The sequence below is a fragment of the Vulpes lagopus genome, chromosome 4 (assembly GCF_018345385.1).
Source record: "Vulpes lagopus strain Blue_001 chromosome 4, ASM1834538v1, whole genome shotgun sequence".
NCBI lineage: Eukaryota > Metazoa > Chordata > Mammalia > Carnivora > Canidae > Vulpes > Vulpes lagopus.
Window position 1 is genome coordinate 85,801,688 of NC_054827.1, and position 26,134 is coordinate 85,827,821.

The 26,134-nt window shown below is 33.0% G+C and overlaps 1 protein-coding gene across 4 annotated transcripts in view; it reads left to right on the plus strand.

Moving 5' to 3' along the window:
* SSBP2 (single stranded DNA binding protein 2) overlaps positions 1 to 26,134 on the plus strand; it is a 285,052-nt gene that overhangs the window by 223,922 nt on the left and 34,996 nt on the right. For 2 of the 4 annotated variants that reach the window (XM_041753163.1, XM_041753161.1), the window contains 5 exons: positions 1,182 to 1,241; positions 12,053 to 12,119; positions 12,859 to 12,929; positions 17,825 to 17,916; positions 24,127 to 24,175. In XM_041753163.1, the coding sequence (XP_041609097.1) occupies positions 1,182 to 1,241; positions 12,053 to 12,119; positions 12,859 to 12,929; positions 17,825 to 17,916; positions 24,127 to 24,175 (339 nt within the window). The remainder of the gene's footprint in view (positions 1 to 1,181; positions 1,242 to 12,052; positions 12,120 to 12,858; positions 12,930 to 17,824; positions 17,917 to 24,126; positions 24,176 to 26,134) is intronic. The other 2 variants (XM_041753164.1, XM_041753162.1) reach the window with 1 other exon arrangement.

The window sequence follows — 26,134 nt, forward strand, 5'->3', positions numbered from 1 at the left end:
TAAAATAACCCTGCTTTTAAAATGCAGCCAAGAAGTACAGGCTCAGTTTCTAAAATGTTTATAGAAAATATATTATAAATGTGGAATTTAGTTATGTTAGCTATCATAGATTTGGCTTGCCCAAATTTTGTTAAATTGATCCTTAATTTATATTACTTCACTCTTAATATTTTACTTCATGATATTCAACAATGTAGAGTTGACAGTTACTTATGTTACATGTAAGGAATAATCTTAAATTTAAGTAATTATATCATGTGATATAACTAAACAAAATTATATAATTTTTTTGTAAAAATGGAATTTTGAATAATGTTAGGAATTTACTTTGAAAAATTTGATACCTAAATCAGAATGATCGAAAATACTCTTCCACTTAACATTGGATGATAATTAAAAATCATTTTTAGGATTTTTTCAGACATTTTTTGGACTGATAGAGTCAACACATCTTAGAAAAATCTGATTTATCTAACAAGATAAATTGACTTAAATTTTAATATACAACAAATTTTTTCTTTTGTTAAAACTACACAGCTAATAACTTCCAAGGCTTAAAATACACAGAGAAATTTCAACTTTAAAATTTATAATCAATTCTGAATTATAACAAACACTTGGAAAAGGAAAGCCAAAGCTCTTTTCACCACAAAGGACCTATGGAAAAGGAATTTCTTTGCCATTTTAAACAGATACAAAAGAAAAGGTGAAGAAATTTGACAACTGTAAAATTATTAAAGGAAATTGATAACCAAACTGAATAACGAGTCCAAACTATATGTTCAGAACCCAATGTATATAATGATACGGCCAACAAAGCTCTCCTGAAGTCTGCTGAGATTCTGTTGCCTAAACTCCTTAATCTTTTTTTTTTTTTTGCCATTTAAATGTCATTTTAATAATAATTAACATTTAAATTTTTTTTTGCTTCAGTTACTTTAGTCATTTTTGATGCTTTTATATTCTCTTTGGAAAATGTTCCAGATAGTCTACAAAATAAAGAATAGGATGGTAATTTTTCTTAAAAACGATTATTCTCTTGAAAGCAGCCACATAGGGAAGTAGGTTGATTTGTGTTTTATATAGTTTAAAAATTCTTTAAAGCAGTTTATTTTCAGATCTATATTTTACATTGTGCTGTTTTGTTTTGTTTTGTTTATTTATTTGTTTTACTTTAATAGCCTTTTATGTCACCTCGGTACCCTGGAGGTCCAAGGCCCCCACTGAGGATACCTAACCAGGTAAGATTCATGTGCTACTTAAGTCTATGGGTTTTGTTGTTGTTTTTAAGAATCCGTAAAGACCTTGAAAATGTCAGGAATGTTTCTTACCTATAAAAATATTAATTTATCATTTCTCTATCCCATGTAGTGCTACTTTTGATAATATATAATCTACTTCAAGAATTGGCAAACTACTGTCCATATGTTGGCTGACTGTTTTTGTAAATAAAGTTTTATTGGAAAACAGCAACAGTCATTCATTTATGTGTTGTCTGTGGCTTCTTTTACACTGCAGTAGCAGATCTGAGTTGTGGTGGAGATCCTATGTAGCCTACAACCCTAAAATATTTACTATCTGGATCTTTACAGAAAAAAAGTTTGCTGAGCCTTGAAGTCTACCATATGCTGTGAACCTAACTGTGTATGAGTATATATATAATTTTGGTAAATGCTAAAACACTGTTATTTTAAAAATGGCAATAAAATTTTCTCTGAAGATACTTTGGTTTATTTTTATATAATATATTAAATATTCAATATCATGATTCTAATACTCATTAGTTTTGCCCAATTATAATGATATATGGAGAATAAGCTGCTTCTAGAAGCCTTAGATCTGTCAATAAATAAATCATTAGCAATAGCTCTTCTAACTTTTTTTGGCGTACTAGAACTCTGAATTTCATAAGCTTTTATCCTTACATAGTTTTTTTTTTTTTTAAATCAATGTCAAAAATATTTACTTGCTAAAGACAATAAAACACAATTTTTACTTGCAAGAAGTTTATAATTTAGTTTTAGGATACAGAAAATGTACATTTACAGAACACAAGAAAAAATTAAAAGCTTGATTTTAAAGAATATTTAGGTCGAGATAATTGTTTTGTTACTTTCTTTAATTGTTATTGTATACCTCAGCATTATCCAAGTTCTAAAGTGAACCCTGTTATTCCAATAAATTCTTTTCCATCCTTACTCTCTGCCTCCACTTCCTCCCTAACTGAAAATGCAACAAGAAAGTTGTGCTTTCTGGCATATCTGATAGCAACAGAGTCCTGCTTCTCCTTTCTTAACTCTTACCGAAATTATGCAGTGTCCTTGAATTGTCCCAGTTTGCTGGTGTTCTCTGCTTCTAGCACACAGCAAGCCATGCCAGCACCCACATCCACCCCCAAGGGAGAACTCTAAACAGGCAGCAGTGCTGAATCATCTCATGGTTATAGTGCTGGGAGGCCTCACATTAGCAGCTGGAGGAGTTTTCCCCTTCAGACTGAATCTGCATTCAGTATGCAGGGCCAGGGAAACATGGCATGAAATAGGAAAAGGAAGTGCACAGATGCCAAGTATTGCAACATATGGGAATTTTACTTTCTCTGTGGGTGAACCTGTGTATATTGACAGTCAGATCTACTTGTGTAGGTGCCTGAGTCTTTTAAATTTCCTTCTAAAGGATGGAAAGTTGTATCTTTCATTGGAGTCTTCATGATGTTTCAGATATCCCATCCATAGCTTTCTATGTTATATAGATCTAAGAGATTCCTGAAAACCTGAATTAAGGAAATGTGAATTTCTTGTACCAAGTGTGTTCTTAGAATTTTTTTGAATCCATATATTCTATATCAATGATGAAAATCTGATGGGGTTACTGGATTTACATCCATTTAACATTGTTGAAATGCCTACCATGTATAACACACAATGCTGGGTTCCGTATTTACAGAGGCTCACAAAATGGAAAACACAATTGGTGAAAGAAGAGTGGGTTATGGAATTGTAAATCTGAATTGTTTGGATTTTTTTTTAAGAACAAGTACATGATGCTGTTGGAGTTTTAAAAGAGGCAATTAAAATTTTAAAGGTAATAAAGAATTATGATTCAGGCTCATTTTCCTCAAGGATTTTAAACAGTCTTTACCTAAGTGTATTTTAAAACAATTATATTCTTGTATGAGTGGCTCTTTTTTGTTCACAAATCCCCCCTACACACACACACACACATTTATATAGTTAAACTTCATTAATTCAAGCATCTGACTTTCAAGAAAAAAAAATCTGACTTTCAAATTTATAATAATTTACATTTATACTATTTTTAAAAAGAATTTTCTGAGCAAATTAATTGTGTTACTAGTATAAGCATTGTTTTAGAAACTGTTTAATCTGGCAGCCCAGGTGGCTTAGTGGTTTAGCACCAGCTTTGGCCCAGGGCATGATCCTGGAGACCCGGGATCGAGTCCTACATCTGACTCCTGGCATAGAGCCTGCTTCTCCCTCTGCTTGTGTCTCTGCCTCTCTCTCTCTCTCTCTCTCTCTCTCTCTCTGTTTCTCATGAATAAATAAATAAAATTTTTTAAAAAATAAATAAAAAATAAAATGTTTAACCTATTTAGGAGCATGACCTTTTCAAGCAACAGCATGTTTCTTCAGTTTCATTGTATAGTCATTAAAGTAGAATTGGAAAAGCTGTTTTTGATGATTAATTGGAATGTTGCATAGGAAAACAACACAAATATGTTATTTTTTAATTTCGTCCTCATTTAATATGACAAACTAAAATTTGTTTTACTGATAAATTATATCAAAGAAAATAAAAAGTAAAATATTCTTCAATGATATTGATTAGTCATTTTGAATATGTAAAACATTCCTTTAATAAACAGATTTTTCAGAATTTATAATTTCTACTAATTAGACTGTAGATTTTAACTTAAGTTCTCCTGAGATGGTTTTTATGGTTCTAGACTAAATTCACAATGGTTTAAACTGTATGTATATTTATAGGACTGGGTATTTGGAAGATGGCATAATATCACTCTGCCAAGAAAATGCATATATATAGGAAGGGGTAATGGTCTCTAAAATGATCTCTAAAATGATGGAAGAAAAGTAAAATTACAAAAATATACAATATTGCAAAGAATAAATATATGTGAAAATAAATTTGCAATTTTGCAAAGAATAAATATATATGAAAACATGAAACATAGTAATTAAATCCAAAAATATATACAGTTTTACACTGAAATTGGCTCAGTTGTAAGAATAGGTCATCGGTGTTGAAGCATCCATAACCTGGAGTAGAAGTCTTAACCCTTGTCTTAGATAAAAAGTTTAATCAGTAAAGTTCACAATGTTTATTCAATACTATGCTGAGGAAACCAAGGCAGCCAGAAATACAAAGTCTATTAACAAATGACACCAAGAATGAACTACGGATTTATTGGTTTCATTTATTGGTTTTCACTACTGCATCTGACCATTCTACTGAAAGCCTCAAGGATATTTCTCTAATACTAGATGAGTGGTTAAATAAATGATGGCATATCTAAATGGTGAAATACTATGCAGCTACTTAAAAGCATGTTATAGAATTAAATTTATTGGTAGGATAAAATGTTTATGATCTATACCAACGATAAAGAAGATACAAAGCACATGTTGTATATCATCTTTTCTGTATAGTTTCCCCCCCTCACCACAAACACACACACACAAACACACACACATACACACATACACTCACATCTGTTAAAGACCATAAGGAACATGTCTTTTATTTCTGAATAATAGTATTATGAGTGATTTTTTTTATTTCTGCATTTTTAAAGTTTGCACAAGCATTTCATCTGTGATTAGAAGAAGATATTACTAGCTATACAATAGATAAATAAAACTACAGATTTTTTTCTTCTGGTTATTCAATATATAAGATTATCCTATATAGTTCTTACATGATAAAAGAAAAAACATAATGCTAAATATAGGCAAATATTTTTTTTAAGATTTTATATATTTATTCATGAGAGACAGAAAGAGAGAGAGAGAAAGAGAAAGGCAGAGGCACAGGTGGAGGGAGAAGCAGGGTTCATACAGGGAGCCCGACATGGGACTTGATTCTGGGGCTCCGGGATCATGCCCTCGGCTGAAGGCGGCGCTAAACCACTGGGCCACCTGGGCTGCCCAATATAGGCAAATCCTAAAAAAAGACTTTTCTTCATTACTTTTCACATTGGGAAAATATAAACAGGCATTTGAGCAGAAACAAAGTCGTTGGGATGTTTACTCATATGCTGAAATAAATTTACATATCCCTGTATAACAGGGTACCTATATTTTAAAGTACACTTTATGTTTTCTTTTTAGGGTAAGTGCTGTTTAGCATGTCCTTTCTTAATAATTCTGTCTTGGTAAAATTTTCCATATGTAGAATTTTAGTTTTATTTAATGATATCAGTGTGACAACATAAGGCTTCAGCTGCATAAAGAGAAGTATGTTCTACATTGAGTAAATAATATTAGTCTTTTAGCTGAAATTATAAGGATGACAACAGTAAATCTCTAGTTTTAAAAATTAAGGGGCACCTGGGTGGCTCAGCGGTTTAGCGCCTGCCTTTGGCCCAGGGTGTGATTCCCAGGTTCCAGGACTGAGTCCCACATCGGGCTCCCCGCATGAAGCCTGCTTCTCCCTCTGCCTATATCTCTCCCTTTCTCTCTGTCTGTCATGAATAAATAAATAAAATATTTAAAAAAATAAAAATTAAATGTTGCACCTAATATAAATTAGCGATAATAATGAAAGCATAAAGTATGGTTTTTTGCCATTTCAAAATATCCCTTTCTGTCATTGGAATCTTTTTACTTCTTTGTTATTAAAATAATTACACCATTAATATATTTAAACTATTATTTGAAATACAATGAAACACAATTAAAAACATATTATTTTCTTATGACTTTGAATTATGAATGTGTCCTAGGATAGATGTTCTTTGCAATTTCTACCTTTGCAGAACATAGGAAATTAACAAATTCAAAATGTCCAGAGCAAAAGGAATTCATTCTCCTTCCTAAACCAAGAAAATTGAACATAGTAAATGTGGGGCAGTCTTACTCAAGTTATGTCTATAGAACTTCTTTGGCATAATGTTTACTCCTTTTGCCAACACATCTTATTATAACATTTTTATCACAGATATTCCTTTTTTTTGATATCAGCCAATACAGAAAGTGCACTGCCATATTTTTGATTGGAAACCTCACTGGAGTATACAAAATATCTCTCAAAAATATTCAGTCCTTCAACAAATATTTATTGAAGTTTACTATGTGTCAGGCACCGTTCTACTTATGGGCATACATCAACAAACTAATGAGAATCCCTCATCTTGTGTAGTTGGCATTCTAATGCAGCACTACCCAATACAACTTCTTTTTAGGTTTATTAATTGTAATTTAAGTGGCTGTATGTGGCAAAGGGCTAGAATATTGGATAGTGTACTTGCAGTAGTTGAGATATAGAAAAACGAGAACTAAATAAATAAGTAGATGTCAAATGGTGAGTTGTGCTTTGAAGACAAATATTTTCCTATACTGAATGTAACATTGCTGTATTTTAATATCTTTTCTACTGATAGTGCCTTTTTGCAGGAAAAAAAAAATGATAGTGGTATTGCTGAAAGGACCTCAGTTGTGTCAAACATCTTAGGTGAAATGCCAGCAATGCCCAGCAATGCATGACTTGGAGGAAGTCACTTACCCTTTCTAGGCCTTGGTTTTCTTGCTAGCAAAATGAGAATAGACTTAAGTATTTATAAAATCCCTTCTATTTTGAATTTTCTTAATTAGATTATTCTACTTCATTTCATATAATGAGGGGGCCCATCAAAAATGTTAGTCAAAATTATTAACTGAATTATATCATCAAAGCATTGATAAATTCACCAATTTTTTTTTATCATCAGTGAACATTTAATCTCTATGAGGAGACAATATAGATGACAGTATTCAAGGAAATAATGTACTAGAGTCAAGTTCCAAGAGCGGCTCACCACTGGAATCACATGATGAATCCTTTGTGAACTAATTTTTTTAAGAAGCAAGATATTTGTCCACTTGTTTCTGCTTAAATAAAATTTCAGGACAGCCCCGGTGGCCCAGCGGTTTAGCGCCACCTTCGGCCCGGGGTGTGATCCTGGAGACCCGGAATCGAATCCCACATCAGACTCCCTGCATGGAGCCTGCTTCTCCCTCTGCCTGTGTCTGCCTCTCTCTCTCTCTCTCTCTCTCTCTCTCTCTCTCTCTCTCTGTCATATAAATAAAATATTTTTAAAAATAAATAAAATATAAATAAATAATAAATAAAATTTCATATTATTTATTTTAAATCCTAGGAGTTAAGGCTTATATTTAGAACATTGGGTATATGTTGATGTGAATATGAAGCCTTGGCTCTACTACTTACCAATAGTATAACCATCGACAAAAAAAAACAAATTATTTATGAACAGTAGTCCCTCCCTTATCTATGGAAGATATAGTCTAAGGCCTCCAGTGGATGCCTGAAAACGACAGATAGTACCTAATTTTATATACACTATGTTTTTTCCTATGCATACATACCTATAATAGTCTAATTTATAAATTAGGCACGGTGAGAGATTAACAATAATAATTTTAGAAATAGAACAATTATAACAAGAAACTGTAAAAGTTATGCAAATGCAGCTCTCTTTCTCAAAATATCTTATTGTACTATACTCACTTTTTTTTGGATGATAATGTAAGATGATCACAAGCCTATGTGATAAGATGACGTTACGTGAATGACATGGGCATTGTGACGAAGCTTTAAGCGACTATTGACCTTCCGTCAATATGCCAGAAGGGGGATCTGTTTCAGGACTGAGGTATACCATAGGCAACTGAAACCATGGGTAACTAAAAGTACAGAAAGTGAAACTGCAGGTAAGAGAGGATTACTGTGTTAAACCCTTTCTCATCATCAGGAAGGATTAATAATAATAACCTGTGGGATTGTCGTAAGCATTGAGTGAAATAATGTAGAGAGTCATAAGTATAAATTGCTGTTGATATTATTTATTATTAATAAATAAATATTAATAATAATATTAAGTCCCCTCATCATTAGGTTATTTTCCTATTTCACGGTGAAAATCTTTTTTTTTTTTTTGAAAATCTTTTATAGAACAAAGAATGTCTGTCAAAATTTGTGACCAGTTAAACATGTCTGAATGGAACATGATTAGCATGGTAAAAATATGAAAATAATATCAACCCACAAGATGTATAAATTTCTTTTTCCTGATATTAAAGTTCTAAGGAATGTAGCAATTTTAGCCTTGCTAGTGGGCGAAACCATCATTTGGTAATCCCAGGACTGATAAAAATCATTTAAAAGTTAGAGATCTGACTTACCAAAAGACAAATACCGATGACCAAAGAGTTAAAGTTAGAAAAAGGACACTCATTTTGAAAGACAACTTGATATTGATCAAGATTTCTATGAAATTATGCTGTATTTTTAAGTAGCAAATAGAAACTTAAAGACTTGTCAACTGTTCTGATTCCAAGATAAACAGGAAAAAGTAAAATTTTGAAGAAAATGATTTCCAGGGATAAAACATAATGTCCTCAATGAGATTTAGAAATCAGATACTAAGTACAGAGTATAAAACTTTAACCACTTGAAGATCCACAAAACCCAGAATTCCAGACTCACAATTGAAGATAATGCTAATTTGTCGTGTATTTTCAGTTCTCCTAATTCATTTTTAAAATAACTTTTGAGGGCAGGCTCAGTGTTTAGCGCCACCTTCAGCCAAGGGCGTGATCCTGGAGACCCGGGATTGAGTCCCAGGTCGGGCTCCCTGCATGGAGCCTTCTCCCTCTGCCTGTGTCTCTGCCTCTCTCTCTCTCTCTCTCTCTCTGTCTTTCATGAATAAATAAATAAAATATTTTTAAAAAATAAAATAACTTTTGACAGTGTTGGTTACTTACTGCTTCTTAAAATTATCCATTCTAAAATGTTAGTCTTGGTCCACTTTCTAATTTCATTCCTATCCAGTTTCACTTTCCTTTCCTTCCTTCTCTTGGTATTTTTAAAGAATTGTATTTTTGTGGGGCACCTGGGTGGCTCAGTCCATTAACCGTCTAACTCTTGGTTTCTGCTCACGTCATAATTTTGGGGTCATGAGATGGAGCCCTGAATGGGACTACATGCTCAGTGTGGAGTCTGCTTGAGATTCTTTCCCATTCCTCTCCCTCCCCCTCTACTCCTACCCCCACTCATGTACTCTCTCTCCACTCTCTCTCAAATAAATAAATTATTTTAAAAAAGAATTATATTTTTGGGTCTTTTTTCTTTTAAATCAGTTTCATTCTCAGGACTTTATTTCTTGTATTCCTTCAATAAATATTTCTCTGAGCCAATAAGCACAGATGGGCTCCACACTCCCTCAGAGTTTACAGTGTATTGGAAACAATATATGTATGTTCATATATATGTGTGTGTACATGCACACATAGATTTTTGAGTGCAGCATCTACTGAGAGGGCCAAAAACAGTGTACCCAAGTCACAATGAGCACTCTCAGATCTCAGATCTTGATGTCTAAATGTTGTCCTCCACCAGAAGGAATCAGGGCTCTGGGCCCTAGGGAGTTAGGTCTGTTTTCAGAGCTAGACTAGAAAAAATATGAAATAAACTTGGAATATCTCATGCAAGGAAGAAACTGCTCAAAATATGATAGAAACTTGTCAAAGGACTACAAGAGCCAGCTTGAAGAGCCTCCCACTGTCCAAATTTTGAATATTTTGAGTATTACTATATAAATGATGATAGTAATAGATTAAAACCCATTGATTAAAATAGAAAGGAAGGAGGGAAGAGAAGTTGTACCTTACAGTGGAGTGCCAACTAAACCACGTAGAAAGATTGATAGACATAGAATACCTCCATTTGGCAACTATCCTAGTATTTAGGAGTTGTCAGTGGAATCTGGTGGGTTGATAAATGATTGATGAGGAATGGGATACTAACAATCTTGGAGTAGCTCTAACGCTAAAAGTAATCAATTACAAAAGGGAAAAATAATGATCTTAATGGTATACAAACCTGGCATATACCAACACAATCAAATGAGAAACGTTAACGTCCCCTTAATGGGATGAGTCAACATCATGTGCCTCTGGTGTGATTCACTGAGAAGAGCACAGTATCATTTCTTCAGTATTCCTTCTAAGAAAATACGATCTGAGTGTGGGTCATGAAAAGGAAAGGAATCAGAAGTCATCCTGTAGAATTTAAGACCCAGTCTCTAACTTTTGAAACATGAAAGGGAAAGACTAAAGAATAATTCCTGCTTGGAAAAGAATTAAGAAATAGGACAACTGAATGCAACATGTATTCCATAAGATCCTGGTCACAGAAAGTAAAAAGAAACATTGTTGAGGTCTGTGGCTTGGATGGTAGTGTTGTATCAATGTGCCTTGAGAAGTTGTGTTATGGTTATGTATAGGAATATCCTTATTTAGAGAACTGTACTCTGTAGTACTTAGAGATGATGAGACATAATGTCTACAGCTTGCTCCCAAGTGTCTCTGAAAAAGATTGGTGTTAACAAGTGCATATGGAGAGAAGGTGAAAGGGTGATGGGGCGGGTGTGGTGAAATGTCAATAGTTGGGCAGTTGGTATCAGAGTATATGGAAATCCTTTGTACTGCCTATGTAATTTTTCTGTAAGTTTGAAAATTTAAAAATATATATAGATATACACAGAAGCAAATAAGAGAACTTACCCAGTGTGGGGTTGTATGGAAGAATTTTTCTAGGAAGTAATCCCTAAACTGAGATCTGAAATATGTCAACAAGAGGCACATAAGGGTCTGTGAGCTTCTTGAGATGAGAGATTGTTTAGTTTTAGTTTACCTTTGTTTTGTTTTTAATGGTTGGCATTTAGATATTATTGATTAAATTCTTGAATTGAAAAAAACTGAAGGAAGTTTGAATGGTTGGAGGTTAAAATGTTAGGAGCAGTGGCAAGAGATTAGGCTGGAAAGGTAAGCAGGGAACAGATCATATGGTAGCATATGTTTTCAATGTGCTTGTAAGAAGAAATTGAAGAATTACAAAAATGACGTGAGGAATGGCAGCTCTCTACTGTATCCCAAGTGAAAACAATGAAGAAAATAGCTCTTATCTGGATATATACATTTTTAATATTGAATTTCTTTTGAAATGTTTGAAATTTTTCACTAATTAGATAAGATTTATTCCGCTTTAAGTGAGTGAATCTTTTAGAGATTCTTGCCAATTGTCAAGATTATATGTATATGTGAACGGATACATGTAAACTTTATAGGATTTGTAGGTTTAAATCATTCTTAGTTTGGTTCAGCTCTAAGTGCTGCTCAGACAACTGTTAGAAACTTGTGATGCAGGATACATCCGGTATCACACCCTTCATAAGATCAACCCTGTCTTAATCTCCACCTTTTTCACTTTTAGTTTTCTTTTTTCCATGCAGCCAAATTGTTTGAACTTAATTGGAGTATTATTTTTCTGAATGGTTTCCTAGGGAAAATGTAACTCCAAAAAAAAAATTTTATTGGCCCCTCGGCATTTTAGTCCTGGTGCTATTGTAATACCAGATGAGTAAAATAATCTGTAGAAAATAGAGAGATTACTTTCAAGAATCAAAATCAGTTATTTTATTGCCCATAGTAAATTAATTTTGAGGGAAGGTATTATGCTTCTCGGGATGAAATAGGACAATTTTGCCTAGATTTTTATTTCCAGGAAGTACTTATTAACCACAAAATTGGGCAAAGTAGAATGTTTTTTTAGAACTAAGAACTTATAGTAGGTATGTAGAGCTATAAAATTCATGAATTAATGTGAAATATAAGAAACCTGGTAAAATACTAAATGCATTCTATAATTACAGGAATTTTAAAAGAGAACTGTTAAAGCACTTATTTTGTAAATATTTAGAGTATTTCTTTTTGTTTTGTTTTACTAAATACGCTAGGCACTTGGAGGTGTCCCAGGAAGTCAGCCATTACTTCCAAGTGGAATGGACCCAACTCGACAACAAGGTGACTACTTTAAAGTAAAAGTGAAATTGGTATGCAGAATCTCAAAAAAAATCCTTTATTTTTTAAGGGCAATTTTATTTGTATAAATCTTCCATAATTATACATTGCATTTTTGCAGGTAAGATGGCCAAATGACTTACATGTTCAGCCTTTAAATATACATGATAGTGAGGGTGGTGATAACATAAGAAACAGAAATTAAATATCTAAAAATCCATATTTTAATTAAGATCTTCTAAAACCTTTTATATAACTTCTAACAAGTGGAAATTAAAATGATTATCACTTTTGATTTCTTCTGCCTTTTTCAGATAGGTTAGTCCATCTGAAAGATGAGTAGGAGGAAAAGAGGATGCTAAGCAACCAGTGACATGATTAGTTTAACAAATCAATAATCAGGTCCTTCCAACAGAGATATTTAGGTACCACAGATATGTATGGCTCTATTATACTGTTCCAAGGTATAAGGAGCAAATGATTTGAGAGATGTATACCAGCACAGAGTAGGAAGAAAAATTCAATCTCAATGAATGGAGAGTGTGGGCAAGTAGTGATAAGGCAGAAAAGTGGCCATGGAAGCCAAGATGAGATGATGTCCATTACCCAGTTCCTTAGTAAGTAAAATTTTAACACCAAGGAGAGAGGAGGCCACTATCCTATGAAGAGGATAGTGGCCTCCTCTCTCCTTGTTTAGCACTCATGCTCATTATATAGCTAATATCTTCATATTTTTTTTAAGGACATCCAAATATGGGTGGGCCAATGCAGAGAATGACTCCTCCAAGAGGAATGGTGCCCTTAGGACCACAGGTAAATAATCAACACAAAAAGCTAGATGTTGAGTGTTTTGCCTTTATCTTATATATAAATAAATTATATCATTTGCTGGCTTTTATTATGTTCATTAAAGGCTTGATTTAACTATATTAAAACATGAAGGGTGCTACAACCAAAATTTTCAAAGATACCATATTACATAAAAAAAACCCATATGTTAATAGAGGTGACATCCTCAGAGCCACAAAAAAATAATTCCTTTTATTTAGGCTTAGTTATTTCTTATGTATTTTCTTATAAAACTCTTGATTTAAAAAACTCTTCATTTACATATTTAAATTAATTTTCTTTATGTCAGCTTATGATAGGATTGATGATTTATGTGACCAACCATCAGAAGCTATTAAGAGCAATTAGAATTTATAGGATCTATAGGATATTTCATTGACTGAATATATATTTTAGTCATTAATGAACTAAGCCAATTTTGTCTATACAGAACTTGAAGGATATCTTTCCCAAAAGATTTCCATAATAGATACATTTTAAATACACATAAAAATATGATGCCTACAATTTAGTTATCATTCTTCATGCAGTTCATTGATTTTTAAGCTAGCTGATCTTTAAGCTTTTGTCATCCCAGACCAATATTTTCAGTACTTTTAAAAACTAGAGTCTGATTTAAGAGTCAGTTCTGCAGTGTTTGAAAGATACACAAATGGTTACTTAAGTGTTCTATATGAACACTTAGATCTCATTTGAAAATGCAGAAATGGAAAGCATACTAGCCTTTATGTTTTATAAATATTTAGCTGTATGTACATGTGCTTTGTGTTATAAATAAATTATAATAGAAAATAAGAAAACATGTTTCTGGTGAGTCATCTCTTACTGATGAGTTTTAATACTCAAGTTTATGATGTAAGTGTGAATTACTTCTTTGTATTTTCAAACTCAAAAAGAGTAGTTTATTTCTGCCATTTGGATTTGTATCCATGGTATCTATTTCTTCATAATTTGAGGGCAATAAGGTGTTTTGATTTGAATTAACCTCAGAAACCAGAACTACCTATAATAATTTCTTTAAATCACAATATACAGAGTGTAAAAAGTTAAAGGAAAGTACATATACTATGTACCTAAATGAAAAGGGAATTAATATGAAGGTTAGAATAGGTAAAATGTGAGAAAAAAATAATTTGGAATGAGGGATTATGAGATATTTACCTATAATACCTGATATGTGAAATATACGCATTATAAACTGTGAAATTTGTATAAAGCTTATCTGTGTTTCTTGAAAGATGATAAAAAAACAATTCTCACAGTAGATATTATAACCATACAGATGCTACTCAAGAACAGAATGTCTGCTTTTCTCTAGTTGAATTATAGAAATAGTTTCTGAAATGTTGTTTCTAGCTTTATATATAAACATAAAACACATCTTTTTTTATCGTAGATGTTATTTCCATGGTTTTTTATGCTTAAGACCAGTGTAATGAAGAAGGAAAGTAGTTATCTATCTGAACAACTGAATCCCTATACCAGAGAAATATATACAATCTAACAATTCTTAGATAATGTTGATTTAGGCCAATGCATACCTAGAACATAGTAAACATGTGCTTAGTACTTATCATGAATGAAGAAACAAAAGTTTGCTCTAAATCTTGGCATATTTTTCCCACTCCTTTACCTATTTTAAGTTTAAGATCTGTGGTAGTTCATATAATTATCTATTTAATCAAGAAAAATATGTTACTTAATACCATATTTGAAGACATTTTTCTACTTCTTTTGTAATAAGATACACCTAGCTTATTTGTGTTCTTCTGCTTACCAGGTTACATATGATTAACAGAAAAATGCAGCAAGACTATCCAATATTAGTTTTAGTTCCTCCAGAAATCTGAAGGATAAATGAGTTGTATATAGTACGAACATATCATGAATTCCAAATCAAATACCTGAGGTAGAGAAATGGTGAGATTGGAAATACATAATAAGCTCTCATGTAAAGAGAGAGTTAACTGATTCTGTATTTCAAATTTAAGAGAGGTAGAATTTGGCTCAGTAAAGGGAAGAACTTTCTAGAAAGTAAACTGCCCAATCATGGGAAAACTCTTTATAAACTTTCCAAGCAGAATCTGAACAGCCATTTTGTCAGGAACATTGCATTGGGAAAGAGATTAAGCCAGATGGAATTATATAGCTGCCATCCGCTTTAAAATTCAGTGATTCTAAATTAGCTCTTCCCATTCTGCCTTTGTTGATATCACTTGGAAAGGCAGTTGTTATTCTTTCTTATCTTCCTGTTTTCTTTTGCTTCAGATTATTCACAAAATGGAAATATTTTGTAAACCTATCAAATTATGTATTGGATAATTTCTTACTAATTTTCCATGACACTTGAGCACTGGATATACCAAGATAAGTAAAACAGATCCTACCTTCAAGGTACTTATTGTTTAGCAGGAGACACAAATATGTAAAGAAAAAGTATTATGCAGTAGAAAAAATCTAGAAAAGAAATATGCATACTCTGTCAGGGAATCAGTACATAAACAAGCATGTAATTCTGCGAGGGTTGAAGGCTCAAGGGAAGCTGATGAGAAGAGGACTCATATAAGTTGGTCCATTAATTTGGGGACAGGAAAGAGTTAGCAGCTACAATTTTTGAGCACCAAGTATCATGCTTTTAATGCACCAAACACAATGATAGTATTTTATATGACTTTGCTTTATCCTCCAACAAGCTAGTAAAGGGCATGATATCACTTTACAGATAAGTAAATTAGGTTGAACTAATCATTGAGGAATGATTGGCCCATGATCACACATATCCAAAGAGGGCAGAGGAAATGGGGCAGTGGCAACAGAAGTTCAAACCAGTGTCTTTCTATGTCCAGAGCTATAAAGAAAACTAATATTTTCCTTGATAAAATGAAACAGATCTTCTAAGACCAAAAATGAAAGGAGACCTTTCTTTTGAAGCATTTTTATTATACATCACCATCCAGATTTTGTTTCCAATGGCTAGCTTTCTTCTCAGAGACTTCTTGCTAATATTGCTGCTGCCATTGCCATGCTTGACCCAGAAGTTAAGGGAAGTAACTGTCCTTTTAATGACTCAACTATGGATAGAAGCCATTCTTTCCTTTAGCACATACAATTGGGATGTTTAAATAAATTTTCCTGAAAGTAAATAAACAATGAGAAGAGCATGTAACTAGTAATTTATTTATATACTGTGGCTACACTCTGGAATTAATAGACTCATTGAATATTTCCTTGTCATCTTAGCACCTACTACACAGGAGGCCACACTAAGAGTTACCATGAGTGAAAAAGAATACTGCGTGTTTCTGAACCACAAGAAATCCAGTAGGCTGGAGGGTGTAGCTGAGAGTAGGGAACGAAGGTAAAGATTACAGGAAATGTGTACAAGAAATACAGGTTAGGACTGAACTCTGAATGCCATCATAGAGCCATGCTGAGGAGTAGGTATTTGTTAGCCAGTGTGGTCATCTTGGCTTCTAGGCGACACAAATAGGACTGAGTTTTAGAAGCCATAGTTCTGGAGGCAGCATGAAGAATAGATTGGGAGGCGGAAAGGTTAAGTCAGAGAGACCAATGAGGACAGTACATTAGTATCAGTAAACAAAAAGATTAATGATATGAAGGAAAGTGCTACTCCAAGAGCTATTTCACAGGTAGAATCAAGAGACCTTGATAACTGCCTGGGTGCAGGAATTGAAATAACAAGAAGAGACATCACTGAACTCCCAGAGGTTCCTAGCCTGGACTGTTGTGTGGCGGGCGATGCCACAGAAGTGACTGAGGAAATATGGAGGCAATATGAAGAATGCAGTTGTGAGAAGAGAACATTGAGTTTACTTTTAGATATGTTGAACATGAGGCAGTGTCCAGATGGAAACAATCCAAGTGAATGTTCAACATAGGAGTCATCTAGGAGCTTAGGAGAGATGACACAACCAAATATAAAACCTTCAGGATTCCTAAATAGTTGCTGAACTAGTAGTGGCAGATGAGATTACCCATAAATATGTATTTATTAAAAAGAATGCTACAGCTAGAACTTGGAGAAAAACAACATTTAAAGAGTTAGCAAAAGAAAAGGAGCCAACAACAGAAATTGAAAAAGTGTAAATGAGAAAAGTTAGAGGAATAGTGCTGTCAGAAAGCCAAGCATAAAAACAGTTGATAGTGTCAAAATATATTAACATGAGGATGTTAAAATCAATCTTTTGGCCATAATGGAAACTAAAGTAAGCTAATATGACATGCATGTTAAAACATTAAAATGTTTTTCTCCTTTGAATGTATGTAAGAGATATTGACAGAAGCCTATTGATATAATTTGTGTATACATATTTTAAGTGTATTTTCATTTCCATATATTGTTGTATATTTGTATATTAGTACATCTCTCTATGGGACATAATATTTTACGAACCGAAGTTTGCATTCAACTTTCTTATGTTGGGTTCACCTGTTGGGTTTTTTTTCCTTCAGGCTTTGTGTAATTGTTCTTGGTCTGGAAATTTCAAACATGCTGGCTAAGTCTGTTCTTTAAAAACAGTTTTGGATTTACAAAATGTTTTATTTGAAAAAGTTTTCTGTCGTACAGACATTAGGAAATTCATAAGGATATGTTAATATTTTAATTGCAACTATATCTTAACCATTTAACATGCCCGATGATCTTACCTAGTTATGTAGTTCTTAAAAAGACACAGACCAAAGTAATTATTAAGATAGAAGCAATAGTCCAAGAGTGGACCCTTCAGAGAATGAATTGCACAGGCCTTATCCAGTCAGGAGTTATGTAGGGAAATCATTAACCTGCTCTCCTTTCTTTCCCCCCTCCTCTTTGGTTTTGTTTTTTTGTTTTGTGGTAGTCTGACCCTTGGTTATCATTACAGAACTATGGAGGTGCAATGAGACCCCCCCTGAATGCTTTAGGTGGCCCCGGAATGCCTGGAATGAACATGTAAGCAAAATGCTATGTTATCCTGTTTAGTGTTCTATTTTCTGTCTTGTTAAAGTCCCACTAATTTGTAATACAATTTGAGCTTCTCAGTTTCTGTGTAGCATAAGATGAAACTAGTGTAAATGAACTAAACATGGGCTGTAGTGTTTGCTTCATTTTTACAACAAACTCTGTTTTCTTCCTTCCCCTGCAACCTTTAATATTTTCCGTTTTCAGATGCCAAATGCCAACTTTTAGCCACACTTCTATGTTTCCTTTATTTAATAAAAAATTAGTCTTTTATAAATAAGCACATAGTCTCCATATATAGTCTGTATAAAACTATAGAGATGCTGGCACCAAGACGGAGACTTAACTCCATAGAAGCAGACAATTGCTACTAACTTCATTTTCACAGATATATATTAATCCCTGAAAGTTTTTCATTCTGAGTCTTTACTTTTGCTTTGTTGGGACCACTTTTAACCCAGCAAGAATTCTCTCTGGTAGTATCTTCTATATTAAAGAACTTGCCATAATACAGGGTGAATTTTTGTTTGAAAACTAAGATGGATATGCTTGGATAAGGAGCAAACTAACACTTTTTTGGTTGTTTTGGTTTGCTTTTTTACCGAAAAGGCCTTTGAAGCCCAAAGAGAGTCATTTCTAAATACCCAAAATAATACCAGCCATTAAGGAATTTTTATTTATTTTTCATTAGCTAACTTGCCCCCAAAGTTCCACCTACACCAGGTGCTTGTTCGTGGCTTTCATTAATTTACTAAAGGATCAATTACATGATGTGGCCTAAAGAAAGCTTACCAGAAATAATGAGACTGTTCCATATAAGGTTGTGGGTAGTTACCTCTAATATATTTTCCCATTTGTCCATGTTTTGGTTATTTACATATCAAATTAGATAACTCTGCCATCACTTAATGGCATTGAAGATATAATAAGATAAGCTCTTTTGATATAGATAGGGATTTTTGTGAGTTTCTGAATCCATTTTCATGGAAAGTAATTTTGCCTAAAATAGAAAATAGGTTAATAAGTGGGTATGAGCCAGACTCAAAACTAACAGAACAAGGGGGAAAAAGTAGGTCAAATTTTCCTATCACATCTTTTCACTTTTAAGGTAAAAATGGGTAGACATGAAGTCTGATTTTTCTTAAATCCCTTAAAGGCTTAGCCTTTATTAATGGTTGTTACAAAAAGAAGTGATATTTTATGCTTATATCAAACACTGTAACTCTTACCAATAGGATTAAGATATATATAAAATTTATCTACCTGAGATTCTGACTTTAAAATGCAACAGCTTTCAGGGAATATAATTTTGAATACTGTGTGTAGACATAGGAGGTATACACTTTGAACATTATGATCAATCTAGATTTATCATTAAATATTAAGACTGTATCTAATCATTTTGTATATTACATTTCACTATAATTGGCCACGTGGTCAACTTTAGATCAACCTATTTTTATTAGTATAGAGAAAAAGCTATTTTTATGTAACCATTAAGAGATTCAGCTGCTTAAAATTGTCTAGTTTCTTTCTCACATACACTTAAACAGATAAACATAAACATTTAATGGGTACATTAAATTCCCTAGATTATGAACACTAAAAATATAGCTCAAATTCTTAATATGATCATTTTGTTGATATTTGAATTTGGGTTTCTCATTTAAATATACCAAGGTGCTTTAAAATATTTTTTATTACATAATATTACACTGTTCATACAATTTCTGGTTTTTAAAGAACCTTTAAACCTTACAGATTCAGGTTTCCATTATTTGTTACTTGACTTTTTCTTGCAGTCTTACATAATTTCCAATTTTCTCTAAATTAGGATATTCTTAAGGAACAATGAAATTGTAAATATTTCCTTATTTACATTTGTAAAGATTTCCTTCTAACAAGGAAGTTCTGAAGTATGGAAATCCAACCAGAGCAAATTATTGTGTTGATATTGGCCCCAACAAAGCGAGAGTGAATTTAAAGAGACAAGAAAAAATAAAATGTATTTTGTCCATTGTACTCAATAGAGTAAACTTCATTGAAATTCACTTCATAATTTAGTATCTTTAAGAGAAAGATACTAGATCTTACTCTGTTATGGCAAATAAGTATTTCTAACTGGCATTTGTGCTTTCTTCACTTTTTTATATGTTGGATAACTTAAAAATTAAAGGAAAAAGCATTGGAATAGTGTTATTTTAACTATGACTTTAACAGTCTAAGATATTTGTGTTTTGGGGTCAGGTGGAACTGCCAGAGAATCATATCTGGATGAGTTTTCTTTAGCTTGTCTCTTTTTCTTGTTTGCCATGAAAGTATAATGACAATTAAAAATAATATCCAACTGTGCTCACTAAAGTAATTAAATACTGTATTCTAACTGGCAAACTATTTGGAACAAAAGTTTGGTCATGTTAATAAAGAAATATTGGTTGCCTCCAGAGAAAATGCTTATTCTAATACAATTTTTACATTTCCATGCTCTAAACTCAGGATAAATTATATGTAGTGTCATCCAAAATTAAAATAAAACTATGCTTTTAATGTTTCTCTGTTACTACATTTTTAATATCAGTTTCAGTAATTTAAAGTAGAATTTAAAACTATAGCCACAATGTAAATATTTTCAAATTCATTATAGATAATTTTTTAGAGAAACTATATTTCTAAATTAAATACATTTTTAGGGGTGCCTGAGTGGCTCAGTCAGTTAAGCATCCCACTCTTGAGTTCAACTCCGGTCATGACCTCAGGGTCATGAGATTAAGCACTGCATTGGGTTATGTGTTCAGTGGAGTCTGCTTGAGGTTCTCTTCCTCCCTCTCTCTGCCCCTTGCCTCCACTCCCTCCCTCTCTCTCTCAAATAAATGAATCTTTAAAAAAATAAAAACAATAAATAAACTACATTTTTACAAATTTCCAAAGAATTTAGGATTCAGCATTACAACATTTCTAATTCAAATTTGTATATGTTGGTATTTTATAGAAACTAAGAGGACAAAGGATTTCAAAGGATCTAGATCTTCCTGTTTATCCTATAGAATGATAAAATTTGGGTAGTTATTATTTTGAAGTAAAATGTATTACGAAAGAGAATTTTTCTCTATAGTAATCATAATGCTTTGATTTCATCATATCTGTATACCCTTACCAAAAAATACATACTTCTTTTAAATTCTGTTTTTCACTTTATTTTTAGATGAGGCTACCCTGATTCTACTTGAAACTATACCTATATAAAAATTTCCATTCAGGGGCACCTGGGTGGCTCAGTGGTTGAGCATCTGCCTTCAGCTCAGGTTGTGATCCCAGGGTCCTGGGATCAAGTCCCACATCAGGCTCTCCACAGGGAGCCGCTTCCTCCTCTGCCTATGTCTGCCTCTCTCTCTCCCTGTCTCTCACGAATTAATAAATAAAATCTTTAAAAAAAATTTCCATTCAAAATAACGCCTGTGTTATAGTTTGTAGGTTACTTTCTTGATAATACTGATGGTCCTCAAAAGAAGTGGGAATGACTGCACTTAAGGAATTGTTCTTTTTTTTTAAAGTTTGTTTTTTTCTTCAGATTTATTTATTTGTGTGAGAGAGAGATAGAACAAGAGAGAGCAGGAGGGGGAGAGGGAGAAAATCTCAAGTAGAGTCCCTACTAAGTGTGGGGACTGACTTATGGCTAGATTCCACAACCCTGAGATCATGACCTGAGCCAAAATCAAGAGTTAGGCGCCTCAATTGACTGAGCCATATAGGTGCCTCTGAACTTAGTAATTGTTTTAAATGAACTGTTAACTAATATAACCCCCATTTTATTTAGCACTATTTGTGAAACTTAAAATGTTTTCAAACTCAATGGTAATATTGGATGAAATTTAGCTTATCCATAAGAATTATTAATATTTAACCTATCATATTAAAATGCAATTTAATATGAAATACATAGTGTGCTGAGACTAAATTAGTATCTATCAAATAATTGAAATGCATAAAAGGTATTGTTACTGATAATAAATGTAACATTTAACATTTAATTTAATGCTATTATTTATTTAAGTAAAATAGTTATTTAACATTTAATTTAGCATGTTAATCTAACATTAAATGATTTTTTAAATAAGTGAAATATTATATTTAATCTTATTCAAACAACGCTGTTTTAAACATAATACTTCAAGGGACACCTGGGTGGCTCAGCAGTTTGGCGCCTGCCTTCATATCAGGGCATGATCCTGGGGTCCTGGGATCGAGTCCTACATCCGGCTCCCTGGATGGAGCCGCTTCTGCCTCTGCCTGTGTCTCTGCCTCTCTCTGTGTGTCTTTCTCACAAATAAATAAAAATAAAATCTTAAAATAATAATAATACTTCAAAATTATATGAGATCATTATCGACATAACATCATTGTGTACAAATTTTTGCCATGATTTGGATATAGTATTTTTATGCTATTTTAAAATAAATATTTCCCAATTTCATTACTATATTTTATTTAGCATCAAACAAATGATGTGGATTAACATCAAACAAGTAAAATATTTAATTTGTCAATACATATCCTATGTTTTACCTCACTTTCTGTCCATGAGGACATTGACTGAATTGTATATGTAAAACCATCTTTCTAAAGTGTTCCAGTCATTAATTGTAAAAATCATCATCATTATCACCATCTTAAAGAGGCACCACTTTCCAGAGACAGTACAAGTGCCCCTAACCTTTTCCCTGTGCACAACACTTTGACTAACTCCTCTTCGGCATCTTTTTTTCTTCTTTATTCCTCAAGCAGAATTGGAGAAAGTTGTATTTGGGCACCCTAACAGAGCCCAAAGACAGAATTTTCATGTACTTCCCTGCTATTTATATCCCTGGGGAATTCCAAAACAAAATGAAAAACAGTTCTTAATTGTCCAAGTAATATAGCTAACTTGGAGAGCTTCTATCTAACATGTAGAATTTCAAGTTTAAGGTCCCTAAAATAAGAATCCAGGGACTTTTTTTTTTTTTAATTAAAAATTTCCACTTTCTACTGCAATTAGAGGGAAAAGGGAATTTTCAGTGACCCTAATTACAGAGGACTTGCTGACAGCGGTCTACTTTTTATCAAGCAGTATTTATTCAGGTATACTTAATACTATAGCATGAGGACAAGAGACCTTTTTCACTTAATTAGACATTAATTTTGTTTTAAAAGATTTATGTCCTTCTAAGCTATAGAATACAAAACATTATCCACCACCCTAAAATGAAGTAATTTACTGACATATGTTGACATAGATTACTTCCTATTTTTCCCAGGATTTACTCTGGCCACTCTCTTAAACTATAATTATGAAAACAAGAAATGTGATTCCCTTGTTTAAAAGTAACTAAATTGTCAGTAGCACTGAAAGATAGATTGATATAAAATAACATACAAAGTCACAATATATATTCTGTGATGTTCTATGTGTTTTTTTAAAAGGAGTCCACTTTAGTCACCTTTTCTGTATGTTTATTTATTTATAGTTTAATAAGAGCAATCATTTTACATATATTGATATTTTAAAGTAATTTCATTTTAATTTTGAATGGGATACTGGTGGCACTTTATTTATGTCATGGGATTATAGTTTATGTTTATTTTATAATTCATGCTTTTTGGGTCATAAGTGTGTTTTCATAATGATTTAGATATATATACATATATTTACTTTTAAAGGTGACTATCACTTTAAGTGTTTATCACAGTAATTGAACTTACAACTAGACCTACCCAAAGTAGTTTGATTTAGGAAGAAAACTATTTTGTGGAGGAACCAAATCTTTTGATTTAAGAAGTAAGAAAGCTAAGGCGCCTGGGCGGCTCAGTCAGTTAAGCATACAGCTTGGTTTCAGCACAAGTCATGATCTCAGGGTTGTGAGATTGAGAGCCCTGCATCTGGCTCCACACTGAGGGCAGAGTCTGCTTGAGGTTCTTTCTCTCCCTCTCTCTCAGCCCCTCCCCAACTCATGTGCTCTCCCTCTCTCTCTCTCTCTTAAAAATAAATAAGTAAATCTTTAGAAAAAAAGAACTAAAAAAGCTATGAAAATACAGAAAGTAATTTCAGTGTTGAACTAGAACTGCATGGTAACTGAACTGCAAATGTTATACTGCATGATTTGTTATTTCTTATTGTGAAACATTCAAAGCATAGGTTAAAATTTCATTTATCATATTGTCTTATAGGGGTCCAGGTGGTGGTAGACCTTGGCCAAATCCAACAAATGCCAATTCAGTGAGTATATGTATTTTAAAATTTTCTTTACACTTCGTAGCATTTAACAACAAAAATTTGTTGCCTTTGAAAGCCCTGCAATTGGTTATATTAACTTATTTTAAAAAGTAATCATTCAGGCAGCCCGGGTGGCTCAGCGGTTTAGTGCCACCTTCAGCCCAGGGTGTGATCCTGGAGACCTGGGATCGAGTCCCACATCGGGCTCCCTGCATGGAGCCTGCTTCTCCCTCTGCCTTTGTCTCTGCCTCTCTCTATGTGTCTCTCATGAATAAATACATAAAATTCTAAAAAAAATTTTTTAAGTAATCCTTCAAAAATATATCTTGCATATATGATTTTTAAATATGAATAATTTTTGTATGTGATTTTTTCACTTCATCATCTAATGTAAGCATATATTCTATGTAGATTTACAGACTTCCAAAAATAAAACAAAACGTGATTTAAGTATACTGTAGTAGCCTATATTTATTGTAATATATATTTATCATAAAATGAATTGATCTTCTAAAATAACTATAATAATCACTTTTGCTAGATAACCTCAATCTCCATCAGAGTTATTATGATTATATTTACTGTACTGTTAAACCTAGGTTTGCTCTCTTACTATGCCAGGAAGCGGGTACATATTTGTCCTGTGCCTGTTGGCTAAATTGACATTTTTACACATCTGTCTATGTATCTATTTCCTCACATGTTTTGTGATAGTGGTTTGACTGCACAAATATTTTTCTCTCTTAATAATATCACAAATATAGCACAAGTTGAAAACTAAGCTTTCAGTCTTAAAATTAATATGATTTTAATTTAATAATCCTGGTGATGTTTTCCCTTCTTGACTTTGAAATCTGAGTTTCTTCAGGATGTGAGAGAGGTCTGCTGTGTAATTTTGTGTAGTGTGTGCACTGCACAAAGTTTCCTCACTCAAGGGAGTCAGTAGGGTATTGAAATATAGCTTGTGTTCTACTTAGAAAGTCTATGCGTATCTGCCCAGCAGGGATGCCTTTTACTAATATGCACAGAGGTAACTTCATTGATGGGCAGTGGCCTTAATGTTAAATAAACATGAAACTGATCCAATATTCAAGGTTAGTTTGAACTTCAAGAAAATTTAAGGCGAAGTATGTGTGGTGTAGGAGGAATCATCCTAAACTCATTGCTATTCTGAGGCAGACCCACTTTCTTCTCAATTAAGTAACCAATTCATATATTTAGAGAAAAAAACTATTTATCTTCCTGTCTCTTAGTTTCAACAGCTAATTGAAATAGCATTTGGTATGGAGAGAAGTGATGATCTTGCTTTCATTTGTGTCTTCAGTGTACTATTTTATCTCAACAAATCTTTCTAAAATACTGTTTTGCCAGATTATGTTATAATGTGAATATCTTTATCTTCTAAAATTCTTTTCTTTTGCTTTCTACTTTTGAAGAAGTCACATTTCTATTTGCTTCTTGCTATATGCCTTTCAAATTCATTCAAGATTTCACTTTAAAATGGCATCTGGCTAGCAGCTCGAGATAACAGTTCTTTCAACTCTCTATTAAAATATCCATAAAGATACAGGAAAAAACAATTTTTTATAACACTGAAAACTGTGACAATCTTCCTATTGCCAGAATCTGGAAAGACTTTCTAGGATCTGCACTTCTGTTTAAACTGAATTATAAAAAGCACCATCGATAGTGCACCTTAACTATGTAAGCTTTCCCACCTAGAAAGAAGATTCTTCTTCCTCACGGTCAGCTCTACCAGCTATCCCTCTAATGCCTGTTGCAGGCAGCCAAGTGCAGTTCACACCCACCACTGTCTGCCTTCAGCAGTATCTCCTTTTGCACACTCACCTGGAGACTCTATCCCCCAAAAGCTGCCTAGGAAGGTGAGCAGGATTTGGTATTGAGAATGGTGCATTGTACTGAGCAGTTATATTGTCCAGGTAAGAGGATTGGATAAAAGGC